At 38.6% G+C, this 13,582-nt stretch overlaps 1 protein-coding gene and 1 long non-coding RNA gene across 2 annotated transcripts in view; one reads left to right on the top strand and one right to left on the bottom strand.

Moving 5' to 3' along the window:
* The first annotated feature begins 4,464 nt into the window (after positions 1-4,464).
* zpld1b (zona pellucida-like domain containing 1b) lies at positions 4,465-12,292 on the top strand. The gene is made up of 10 exons (XM_088300801.1): positions 4,465-4,606; positions 6,572-6,792; positions 6,912-7,093; positions 8,932-9,004; positions 10,127-10,224; positions 10,440-10,520; positions 10,636-10,807; positions 10,882-10,987; positions 11,717-11,746; positions 11,954-12,292. The coding sequence occupies exons 1-10, from the start codon at positions 4,465-4,467 to the stop codon at positions 12,136-12,138; spliced, it is 1,290 nt and encodes a 429-aa protein (XP_088156927.1). The 3' UTR covers positions 12,139-12,292.
* LOC148333192 (uncharacterized) overlaps positions 11,816-13,582 on the bottom strand; it is a 50,480-nt gene continuing 48,713 nt past the window's right edge. Inside the window, exon 4 of the long non-coding RNA XR_015844249.1 lies at positions 11,816-12,128. This is a non-coding gene — a long non-coding RNA (uncharacterized LOC148333192). The remainder of the gene's footprint in view (positions 12,129-13,582) is intronic.

Consider the following 13,582-nt stretch of genomic DNA (forward strand, 5'->3'; position numbering starts at 1 on the left):
GAAACGATCACATGCTGTCCCGAACCGTTTTTGCACACACAGGTGATTTTTTTCCACCAGTGAAACGCGTTCAAACAAACGGATAGCATGCATAGAAAGTGCATATAATTACATTTTTTTTGTCTGGGGTGAAAAAAAATCAAGTCTATTTAAAAAAAAAACAGAAGACAAGAAAAAGGCCAAACTAGTATTACATTATAAAGAATCATAAAAGCCTAGATTTTCCTCGAACTTCTTGCCTTTACTGCAACCTTTGAACCCAGAATCAAAGATTGGAAGCTGCACTTGTGGTGTAGTAAGACGTGCTGAGCACACTGGGGCACCATAGAACAGTTTGTACTCCCTCTGTTGTATAGGAGCTTGAATTCAAAGATCTCCTACCATGTATTTTTGTGTGTAGTGAACGTGGGTGCAATTGAGGGAACATAGCACCTTACTTTCTGAATCCGTCCCCCACATTTCTACTGGAAATAAAACTATTTAAATGTATGTTTTAACATTGATTTGCCCTTAAATCCGTCCCATACGACCAATCACAAACAGCACGACACAGGCCTGCAAGAGACAAAAAACATTGCACTGCCTTTTCCAAACAGCGTACTGCGAGTTAAGTAAAGCTGTTACATGTTCATAATGTGTCTAAGTTATGACAAATGAAGATAAAACATAGAGGGATCATCGGCAAGAATAGGATCCAGCTTCGCCACCACCCCAATGAGACCAAGGAGTTTAGAACATAGAAGAATTTGATGTCAAATTGTCTGTTTTCTACTTCCACTTTCCACTTGAGCGCTACAGAACAAAGAGAGAATTTATAAACCATTTCTATTTCTACCCAAATACATCCAAATACTTCTCTTCTGCTGAGCTGAAACAAAAAAAAAAGAAAAAAAGATTTTTGGCTTTTGGAATCACAGCTTACTGAAGGTTGAATCCCAGCAGGCCTTTGATGACGGCTTCACTTTCCCGCCTGTGTTCAAACTGGCGCGTCGGATTACCGGCTCAATCTCACGGGTTTTGTGACGCCGGCTCCACTGTGCGCTTTAGACGAGTGTAGCTTTTTCAGTTCCATCAGATAGCGGCAGTTCTATCTGGCACATCTAGAAAGTGTCGGTGGGTCGTGACCTGTGGGCCTTTAACGGTATGTGAGCGCAACGGCGTGCAAACTCTGGTTCACCCGATCTTGGCCCGAGATGCACAATGGCTTCCTGCATGAAAAATAACTGCAGTCTCACATGCCAATGGGTGAAGTTGCAAATAATTATTGAATTTGAAATAATTTTCCTACAGGAAACAGAAGGAAACGAAAACAATCCTGAGTCAGACTGCCAGTAAAATCTCACAAAATTTTAACTTGAGACAAGATAATCATTTCAATACTTGAACCTTATGTGTCATTTTTGTTTGCCGCGGTGCCGTTCTGGGAGATTTTTCTCCTGTAAATTGGCTCCATAAACGTTGTAAAACACTGCACCAGAGAGAAGTTCACCACTGTAAAATAAAACTACAATAAAGTAAAACTATATAAAGACTCTAAAAAGACTCGTGTGGATGGTTGACTATGTGCCTCGCAATTGGCTCCTTTAAATAGAACGGCCATTAATCAATTTCAACCATTTAATAAGAAAAATAGTAAATAATCACTATAACAAATTCATAGAATAGAAATATTAAAAAATGTGTGCATCTCGATTCATTTGTTACAGCTTGTTGTGCACAACTTGGCCACCAGGCGTCAGTATAATACAGTCTTGCAGACAAACGAAGAGTTTCACTCAATTTCTGAGACTCGGTAATCTGCAGTAATATTAGTCACTTTTTGTAGATTATAAAGAAAATATGACAGTGTTTATTGCTAAATTGTCTGTCAGCTTGTTGCTGCACCGTGTTTGTTGAAATATTTATCACTTAAAAAGTTTCAACACTGCTATGTAGATGCTATTTTCTTTAGCCTGTCTATGGCGTTCCGCATTAAGTGTTGGCATTAAGCAAAGCAACTTCAAGGGAAAGTTGTGTAATGATTTTATGCTGCAATCAGCAAAGTAAAAAAAATACACAAAAATAAGAAAATAACACAACGAATAGGAGAGTGTGATTTGATTTGTCAAGAAACTCGTGCATCTGAAAGACAAGCCCAGAAGTAGAACACATGGCTATACATTGACAAAATAGGTCATCAGCTGGGTGGGAGTTGTAAAATAAGAAAGATGCTAACGGGCTTGCCGTATGTATTCATTTTATGCGTTTGCGGCCATCTGATCTCGTTGGCAGCTCACTGCCACTTGTTTGCTTGGAAGTGCCCTATATTTGTTTTCAGCGCTACCTCATCGTCAACAGCCGCGGGCTTCGTCAGGAATTCCAAACGGGATCGGAGGCCGACACGTGAGGCTGAGTGCCCGGACGAGTCGGAGGATGGAAGAGGAGGACAAAACTGATACTGGACCGAAGCAAGTGGAAGAAGGAAGCAATGCCAGCTAATAACGTCTCAGAGTCAGAATGCAGAACGATTTGTTCCTAGGTTGCTAAAGCAAAGACCTGACTGTCGAGAGCAAAGTGGAAGCAAAAACCCCTCAAGAAAAACAAGACAACAAAATTGACACAGGGGAATCAGGAATCATGAAACAAAATTAGACTTTGCAAAGATCTGATTGGCTGAATCCGATCAGCATATATTTTGCATTTAATGGTTATCAGTTGACATCATTTTCCAATCGACAATGTAGTTTGGCTGCCCTCTCATTGTCCATGCATTGAACGTTTATTAGCGGTTTGTGGAGAATTTTCAGGGTTTCATTATTATTTTTTTCCCAATGAATTTCAATTGACATTAATTATATGCAAATTTTGGCTATTTATAGGTTAGGCCGCTCCCAATCACCCACAAATAGCGCTAGACTGTGCAATCAATAAATAGATTGTTGCATCTTCTTATCAGATATCATTTTTTTTCAAATCAACTACTGATCGTGTAAAGCCTAAACAAAACAAAACCCGAAACCAAAAACTAGATCATGTCACAGTTCAAATCCAACTTGATGGCTGCTTTCTTAGGGAAGTGTCTGCCTATTTCTCCTTATCCAAGGTCTTGTATGTTGTATATTATAAAACCATTAACAGGCACTTATAATCTTCCTCGTGTAACTGGTGCTATCGCGCCCCCCAAATCATAGTCGTCTTGTTTTTTCACACACTAAAGTGATAACCCATTATCAAAGATGGAGACAGGAACAAGGTCTACTTTCTTAGCGTCGCTCTAACACGATTCCTGGCTAGATTCTGCCCGTTTTAGATCTCTCCCTACTCCAAAAACACCTGATTCAAACAACAGCACACCAACAAGCCCGGTGGAAGCCTTAGAGAAGGGAAAATGTCTAAAACAGGCAGGATATGGCTCTCCAGGAACCGGTGTTCCCTACCTCTGCTCTAACACAATGAGTTTTGGATTCACAAAGAATCCATTTGATGTGGAAAGGCATATGTCTGAGCTATTTCAAATTTAATTTCCAAGTTCTGAAGTTTTATAATAAGCCATACAATTTTTTTTTTGTTACAGTAAAATGAGTGGCGTATATTGTAGTTCTTCTGCAATGCAGTTTTCGGAATGAGTTGGCTTACCATCTAAAAAGACCACTGGCTAAGCGCATTACCTCGAGGCCGACAGGACAAAAGTGTCAAATGAACTTCACATACCCACTTTTCCTTGTGCCGCGCTGAATGTACAGCCCAGCTTAGACGTCGGAGAGCCTTTTAGTGACGCTTTGTGCATCCCAATCACCTACAGACAGCTCCGCGTCGGACCATGAGCTGATTATTATGTGGCTGTGAATGTGGGCCGCCGCAGTGGCCGATGACAGCTTAATTTCTGGGTTGACCCCCACCCCTCCCCCGTCCCAACTCATATACGACTCCCTCGCCCCTAGTGAGGCCTGGCGTTTGTGCCGGCTGACAGGTGATGATCAGAAACGGCGGAGGCGAGTGGGAAACAGCGCGGGCAGCTCCGGTTTCGGGGCTCTGTGAAAAGATTTGTTGAGGCCGTTTCAGATCTGATGGAGGTTCCCATGTCCGTCACCGAGGCCGTGTTTCGATAATGGGCGCCGCTATCTTTCATATCTGCGCACACACAACAAAATGCAGGCGAGGTTGCCTTCTCCCTGGTGGGGTGGCTTTGAAGGCATCAGGAAACGGTTAAACAGGTGTAGAAAAGAGAGCAGCGGGGGTGAAATGAGGCGTGACCTGGCTTAAAAAGGCCTTGTAAAGCTGGGAGGTTGGCGGCCATCATGAGCGAGTGAGGTGTGGGGAGGGCAGAAGGGGATCGGAGAACCCGGAGAAAGACGGTGGCACTGCTTTGATCGAGGTCAGAGAGGGCAATCACCTGCGGACTCTCTCTCGCGCTCGGGAGATAAACGGCACTTTTTGAGCGTCCGCTCCGGGGAATGTGCGGCACGCCATGTTGACCCTCTGAAGATGACGACGGCCAAACGTCTCGCGGGTGCCCAAATGACGCCGTCGTGCCTCCTCGTCCTACTCCTGATGAGCGGCGTCGCGTCGGTATCGGCGCAGTTTAACGGATACAATTGTGACGCCAACCTCCACAGCAGGTTTCCTGGTGAGGATGACATCTGCACATCTGCCACGACATCAGGACCACTTTACAGATCAAATACTTTACATTCACAGATGTTTCTGTCAAATTTTGATTGTTGTAGATTGCAGTAGTGTAGAAGTGTAACGCATCAGCGAGAGCTGTTTCGGATACAGTGGCATCTCAATGAAATCCGATATTGTGGAATATTGTATTTATTTTCATGGTTCAATTCAAAAAGTGAACTTAGTGTCATATACATTCACTACACACAGCAAAAAAAATATGATTTGATTGAGTTACACCTTTTTTTTAAAAAATACAATGTAAAACAAATATATTAGATCATCTTTACACTTAATGTACTGTCCTTTCACAAACTATTGAAAACAACTCTAGATTTCTTGAGAAAATCTTTCAAGTGCTCCAGTTTATCGCTATATGTGTATGGAGAGAGAGAGATTTGATTGCGAGTGTAATTTGAGTTAACGAATACTAACGAAATAACAAAAACGAAAATTGAACAAACATTTTCATGTCGCACAGAAAAAAAAGTCATCAAGCAGCAGCCAATAGAAATGTGTCAGCAGATGACGTTGCTCCTCTCAGATGAGTTTGTGTGGCATTGGCTCGAATGGCTCACCTGCTCTTCATATTTAATGCCAACATTTTTAAATAATATTTTTGTCAATTTTTACAACCCAATACTTACTGCGTTTTTGTAATGCTGCACAAGTAATATATATAATTTCATTTAAAAATGATAACTAACTAACTACAAAAATGTTAATATACAGTATCTCCCAGTATCTGAAGGAAAATGTTATTAATAGTACATTTCAGCCTCTTAAACAAAAAACAATGTTAAGGTAGCATTAGAGGAAAGTATATTTAAAATAAATAAATAAATAAATAAATTATATATATATATATATATATATATATATATATATATGTATATACATATATATATAAAATTAGGTTTGGCTCTCGACGGTTACTCTTCAAAACTCTGTAATACGTGTTTGATGTATTTTTAAGCAATATGAATAATATATGTTATTGATTGTTAAATATATCATATTAATACAAAAAAACAATGTGCTTCTTGTACATGTTCGGAGCCTGATGCAAAAAAGGGCATGCATTTTTTCTTAACTTTTGAGGTTGTTTTATGTTTAAAAAACCTTGTGCAAAAATTTATGTGAAGCAGCATTGAATTTCTTTTGTCGGTTTTGGAGTATGGAACTAATTGAACCAAGAATTAAAATCCTGTAAAGAATAAGTCATTTAAAAATGATATAAAAGAGTTGTATTTTAAATGCCAAATGCTGAGAGTGGACAATGAAATGAGTCATTCGTTTTTGCTGCATATTTTGTGAGTAAATGACGTAAATTGAATAAACTAAATCGAACAAAGCGGACCTGAAGTACTACAACAACTACTACTACTGTGAATAAAAAAAATAAACAATAAAACATTACCTCCTGACAGTTTGAGAAACCCTATCTAAAATAAATGAATAAATTTCTTAAAACCTGAAATGAGGCAATTGATATTATATTTTGGCAGTGTAACAATAATGACAACAATAAGGAAAAGGATAATAAATTAGTTCTTAAAGCTCAATTTTGGAGCCCTTTATATATTAATTAGATTATATTACAGAACTAAAATCATACACATTTTAAATTTGCAAACGTTGAACGAACTGACTTTTTTGGTTTAGATTAGGGCTTGCCGACGTGAGGGACTATTATCCGTGTGAAAGGATGTCATTTTATTTAGTCAATTCTTGGATCTTAAATTCATTACGTTTGTTGAACAAAATTAATGCCTATAATAGCAAACTTTTTTATTAATGCAGTATATGTTAATATTGTGGCAATATTTGATGTATTTGAGTAATTTCCCCCTCCCCTCAGAAGGCACAAGAAGTCTTCAATAGGTTATACTCCCAGTTTCAAGAGCTCTTATTTATTTGAAAGGCGAGCGGGACATCAGCGTGTACTGCGGCGTGCAAACCATCACGGTGAAGATCAACTTCTGCCCCGTGCTGTTCTCCGGCTACACTGACACGGACCTGGCCCTCAACGGTCACCATGGCGACACCCAGTGCCGAGGCTTCATCAATAATAACACCTTCCCCACGGTTGTGCTGTTCAGCATCGGCCTTAGCACCCTGGAAGCTTGCGGCAACAGCCTGGAGGTAAACAACACGCACACTCACACACACACAGCCAGGCAGGCATTTTGGTTTTGATCAAAATCGATTAACTTCATAAAGTTGTTTATTGGCTTGTGAGAAAACTTTTGCTTTCTCTGCAGGTCAGCACAGCGTTAGGGCCCAACGCCTACGGGAACATGTCGCTGGTACAAATCGGGAACGTCTCCGGATTTGTTGACACCCCGGACCCGCCGACGATCATTAGCTACCTCCCCGGTTTGTTATACAAATTCAGCTGCAGCTACCCACTGGAGTACTTGGTGAATAACTCACAGCTGGCATCGTAAGTTGGCCTTTTTTCTGCTACTCTTTAATTGATCAATTAAAGAAGTTGGAACGATACGAATGTTAAATTCTTCATTGAAACAAAATGTGGAATTTGCCAATCAAAACAGAAATTGCTCTGTTATAGAAGCCGACAGGATACAAACTTCATATTGTTTTCCATTAGAGGTGTAATAATTAATTAAATCATCTATAAACTATTTTGCGAAATTATTAATTGTTTAGAGCCATTGTTTAACTTAAAATCCGCAGATTTCAGCCTCTCAACAGTAAATATTCTCAGAATTCTGGTTCATTGAAGACTCAAAATAATTGCTTCTCAAACCTTTTAGACCAAACTTGGAAAGTACTTCCAAAGTGACCAACGTCAAAATACAGTAATGGATTATTGACAGCCACTGTAACATTATGCAGTTCGACCATTAACACTCCTCTTCTGTTGATATAGGTAAATAAAAACGTACTTCAATAAGTATTTAATTAAAATGAATGACATATAAATGTGAAGTGGAATTTCTAAATAATATAAATTATGGTTTTAATTGCAAATGTATTGTGCAAAAGTGAAATACAACTAAGCTGGATTAAAAAACAAAACCAAAAAAAAATACATTAGGCCACTGTAACACTATGCACATTTGAACAGTAAATGTAGTGATTCTCATACCACCAGAAGGAGCCCACATACCACAAGTAGTACAGATTGTTACTCCTTTTGAGTTCAATCAAGGCTGAACTTTGTTCTTTGGTTTTAACAGACATTTAATGTGGTCTACTTGTCTGTAGAGGTTAAACAACACCCCAACAATGCCGTCAGAACTAAGAAAAGAGAAATATAAAAACTTAATTAGCGCACAAAATAAAGATGGGTCACATAAAATAATAAAAAAAGCAAATAGCACAATATTTACCTCACTGGCCACATTCTCTCAAAAGGAATAAAAGTACAAAAGTAGAAAAAATAAACAACTTGTCTTCTAGGCCAAACTCCTGCCTTCTCTTCCAAGTACAGCGCCTCTTGTGGCCGTTATGTGCATCTATTGCCTGACCTAAACAACAGTGAATACATACAAAAAATAAGTTCCTCCTCTTCACTACGATTTTAAACCAAAATAAATTACCTGAAAATTCTAACTTTCTTCACATTTTAACATGAAACAATGTCTTCATTCAATGTGCTTTCGAACCACATTAAAAGTATGAAATAAAAGAAGGAAATAAATGAGAGTTGCCTTTGACGGCAGCCACACACATGCGGCCCTGCGCTAATACAACCTTGATTATGAATGTCACTGTGAATGGCTGCCTGTCTCTATGTGCTCTGCCATTGGCTGGTCACCAGTTGAGGGTAAACCCCGCCTCTCCATCCCACCCGCGACTGTGATGAGGACAAGTGCTTTAGAAAACGGATGGGCACAGAAGTTACAACATCAATGAACTTGAGTCATTATCTCCATTCATGTGAACGCTGTTGGTAACCAAAACAGAAGCACCCGCCGTGGCATTGAAACGGTCCCACGGACCGAGCACATATTGGCTTCACTGTGCAATAAATAAAGATCATTTCACATTATCGGTCTGCCTCGCTTCTTTGTCTTATTTTGATTCAAACACCACTTTCAATTCACACAAATTTTAACGTTGTTAACTATGATTTCTAAAAAAAAAATTTTAAAAATCAGAGGCAGTTAAATTAATAATACATCCCCCAGCCGCTATTTGGGCAATAAGGTCGCGCAAATCCTATAGGTGAGATGAAGCTGTTGCACCTTATTGATAATTTCCAAATAACTTGTATGGATCACACCTGACTTCACACTCTGCATCTTTTCGCAGCTCGTCAGCCGCCATATCCGTCAAGGACAGCAACGGCACGTTTGTGAGCACGCTGAGTCTCATGCTGTACAATGTGAGTGAGCCAGTGAGCTTGCCTCGCTTCATTGCATGTAAACTTTTAGACTTTAAGTGGAGATCTTTGTTGAGGTTCATAATGAGAAGAATCAATATCCGTCGTTTGCAGCAAGGATTCACAAAGCTTTTTTCAACTTGAGACATAATTAGAAGTTCTGGGGTTTGGTTCCTTTACAGGAATTTGTTCCAAAACGTCATGCGTTGCCAGAATAGTGATCTATATAGATGTGAATGAATGATAAAGAAATGGAACAAGGTTTATTACAATGAATACCGATTGAAAAGAAAAATTGACAGGAAATTGTATGTCTGCTTGAATAGCTATGACGAAAAAAAATTATAAAAAAAACCCAAAATCATATAAAGTAAAATTACCTAATTTTCCGGACCATAAAGCGCACCCACACATAAGCCGCAGTTATCTATGTTGAAAAAAAAAATTGTTGTTTACTGCATGTACAGAACAATTTTGTCCTGTGAATGCACATAAAGGTACATAAACAGATTCTTAAAACAGTGCCTTTTAACACAGCAACAACCTTTCTAATTAAAACAGAACAGACCCAAGACCAAAAAAAAATAGCCATTTATTTTGCGCATTTTCTGAACAATAGAGCACCCCTACCGGTGAAAGAAAAATCCACAGAAAAGCCGCACCTTTGAATTTAGCCACATGGTTCAAAATCTAGGACAAAAGTAGCGGCTTATAGTCCGGAAAATACGGTACGTTTTTAAATTGTTTAAAATGATGTCTAAAAAATCTGCAGCCAGTAAATTTGCGGACATTTTTTTTCTTTTTTTTAATTTTTCTTGAGTAATTTTATAGTTGCTGACAAACTACTGCGCCATACTTTAGCCAGTTCATCAGTAATAAAGTTTAAAAAAAGGAGTGAAAATGTGAACATAAATAAAGGTAAATTTACAGTATGTGCCTCTAAAATGTCAGGATCGGGGCCACTGCGGGCCTAGTAAAAAAAAAACTACAAGTAAATCTGGAGACCTGTACTGTAAATTTATTTACCAGTGAAATGTAATAAAAGATAAAAAATTGTAATTATTTACATTGTTGAGAAGCAATTCACAGGCAAATAATGTCTCCTTCAAAATATATTTTGTGCAGGATTCAACATACAACCAAATGCTCTCCATCCCCATGGCCGGACTGGCTTTGAAGACGAGAGTGTTTGCCGCCGTCAAGGCCACAAACCTGGACAAACGGTACGGTGAGGCGGTTATTTAACGCAGGCTCAATTCTAAAGATGTGATATGAATGAAAATAACTCAATGGCTGACGGCATTGACGCCACCATTATGATATTATACGACACGGAGGCGCCAGGCGGCGACAGAAGGAGAAAGGCCCGTGTGTGCTTTCCCATGTGCAGTCGGATGGCTATCTGGCATCCCAATCTCACAGTTTTGTCCCCCCGCAGTTGGAACATCTTGATGGACTACTGTTACACAACCCCCTCAGGGAATCCTAATGATGAACTCCGCTACGACCTTTTCCTGGGGTAATATGCGAGCCACAAAAGGGGAGCTATTAAGCCATTCATGCCCCTCCCCGCTGAATGCAACAATGTCTGAACATCATATCGCATGTGTGACTTTCTCTCTGTCTCGACACAGCTGCTACAAAGACCCTCAGACCACTGTTTTCGAGAACGGCAAGAGTCAGATGGGACGCTTTTCCTTTGAGGTTTTCCGCTTTGTGAAGCACCGGCACCAGAAGATGTCCACGGTGTTCCTGCACTGCGTCACCAAGTTGTGCAAAAGTGACGACTGTATCATGCTTATGCCGGTACGTCGTCATTGCCAACGCTGGTGTCGGGCCTGGCTTTAGAATTCCGGGATCACAAATTATGTGTTCGGCAGATCTGCGGACGGCGGCGAAGGCGAGACGAAGGGGCCAGTTTTGGTTCGCCTCCAGCCGCCAGTGGGAACGCCGTAATTAGCGCCGGACCAATCATCACCAGGAGTGGTACGAATTCACGCTTTAGACTGATGTTTAGATAGAAGGTCCAACACATTCAACATTCATCCAATAAAATAAGAGCGGACAATGTCTCATATGTACAAATGAAATCCGGTGACGTGCACCACACAGATCTGCGGAGCATCAAGTCTGCCTGCCTTCGATAACACCAAAACATCTGCACTGCAAAACAAACCATTCTTTTCAGAAGTCTAAAATTAAAAATCAAAAATTAAAAAATTGAAAATATAAAATAAAAATTAAAAATTAAAAATTAAAAAATTAAAAATTAAAAATTAAAAATTAAAAATTAAAAATTAAAAATTAAAAATTAAAAATTAAAAATTAAAAATTAAAAATTAAAAATTAAAAATTAAAAATTAAAAATTAAAAATTAAAATAGACCATTGCCCGGCACGAGATTGACAAAGCGCCTGTTTTTACGCTGAGTACAGACTACTTTCTGTTACCAAATTGTTGGATGACCCAGGGAACGAATCAACCCCGGTCGCTGAAACGCACAAATGGGCGCAATACCGCCGTATAGATGCTCAACTTGACTTGCGCTGGCACGAAAATGAATTCACACTAAGGGCACGAACACCAGTTTGCCAAAATAGGACCCGAAATCTACAATTTTAAGTCAATCGGTGCAAAAAAGTACACCAAGTTTAATTAAAATCAAAATCTGCTTGGTTAAAATTTAAAAAATAACTAATTGTGTTTTTATTCCAGAGGATACCCCCGTCAACAACACTCAGCTTGGTAAGCAGCTTTACACAATATTTATGAAATACACTTTTCTGGGATTCTGGAACTGATGACAGGGGATACTTATGGAAATTACAGTTTTTTTAAAACACGTTTTTCTGAGAGAAAAACAACAAAGCGCAGTTGTGATAAGTTCATGCCAAAGCAGGTGATCTGTTTTACGTTTCTTCTATTGGCCATGCACTCCATTTTACCTTACAGCGCCAGGCGACCCCTCCCAACTGATGAATCCGGTGACCACGGCGCTGATCTCAGGGGTGGTCATCCTGGGCGGGATGAGCGTGGGCTTTGTGCTGCTGTCGCTGCGCCTTCTTCAGAAGTCACGTCACCCACCAGCCTCCTTGGCTGCTGCAGCCTCAGGAGCTTGGAACCCGGCCTATAAATGAACACATTAATTTATAAACGCTCCATAGTGATCATTTGCGCATACATCACTAAATGTGTGTTTCAGGTGTTGTGTACCATCTGCATTATTGAGAGCAGTTGAAGGATTATATTCTCAGTACATACCAAAAAAAATGGAACTTCGAGTTAGATAGTTTGAACTTTTATAAGGCAGAAGTATCAAGATGGGTGCATCCATGCCAATAATATTACTATGATGCTGACCAAGCATAAAGTATAGAAGCAGCATGATGTAAAATTAGGTTCTCTTATTTTTTTTTCTTAACTCAATAATGTAATTTGTTAAGATGTTTTTTTAAAGAGTTTAGATTTTTTTTAAAAACATTTTTAAACATGTGTTTCTGTTTTAATTGTTGAATACTTTAAATAAATAAACATTTTTTTATGTATGTTAAAACAACGCAACATTAATAATATAATGTATAATACAAACTGTTTTTGTTGTTCTGTTCTTGTTCTGTATGTCTAACTGTTATAATATATATCATTTTAGTAATGGCGATGATGATTATTATTTTTAAAAGGAATACAATTATTCAAATCTATCGCAATGTGTAATATACTTATATTTAAAAAAGTTTTTGTGATATAAAAAATTGATACAAAGCTACAGTAAATCATTTTAAAACATTTTTTATGCCTGACGTGACCAAATACTAGTGAAACGCAAATTAATTTTTTCTAAGTATCAACCAACTGAGATATTATGGTTGCACAAGAATGCAACCAATCTTTGAACTATGTTGAGAATTAACAAATCACATTAAAACTCATGTTAAATGGGACTCTGCACACACGCTAAATGTCCTCTGATGAACCTAAAATTAAGCGCAGTTGATCTAGCAGGCTTTTCCTGACAACAGTTTTGTTTTCTAGTGAATGCAGGTGTGAGTGAAGGTGTTGAGCTCACACCGAATGGTATTTGGAATTGTTCAGAATTCCCTCGACCTTGACTTAGGCCCCAGATCCAGCTGAAGAAAAATACTTTTAAATAATTGTACATTTTCTATATCCAATGCATTTTTAATACTATATAATACAGAGACAGTCCATAAATCTTTTATTAGCATAATTTTATACAGCATTCATTTGTGAAAAAAAAAAAAAAAATCAATGAGATATTTTGTTTCATATTTTCATGTCAGTTTCACATTATTGCATTATTTAAACGTGCATAAAATACATGTTCCCTTAAAGTTCAATATTTTTGTGTTCCACAACAGTCCACATTTCAAACCTATCTCCTAAAATCAGATTTTCTTTCATATTCAAGTTTTCAATCCTCACGGCATGAGATTTAATGTGAATTTATTGGGTTTTCTGATTTGGTGAGACTTTTCCACAAAAGGCTCCAGTACAGAATACCACTGCCTTTTATGATTGCTGGAATTAACTTTCCAATTTTCACTGGATTGATTCGCCACT

Source organism: Idiotropiscis lumnitzeri, chromosome 7 (genome assembly GCF_059441095.1).
Source record: "Idiotropiscis lumnitzeri isolate Australia: NSW breed Sydney's pygmy pipehorse chromosome 7, RoL_Ilum_1.0, whole genome shotgun sequence".
Classification (NCBI taxonomy): Eukaryota; Metazoa; Chordata; class Actinopteri; order Syngnathiformes; family Syngnathidae; genus Idiotropiscis; species Idiotropiscis lumnitzeri.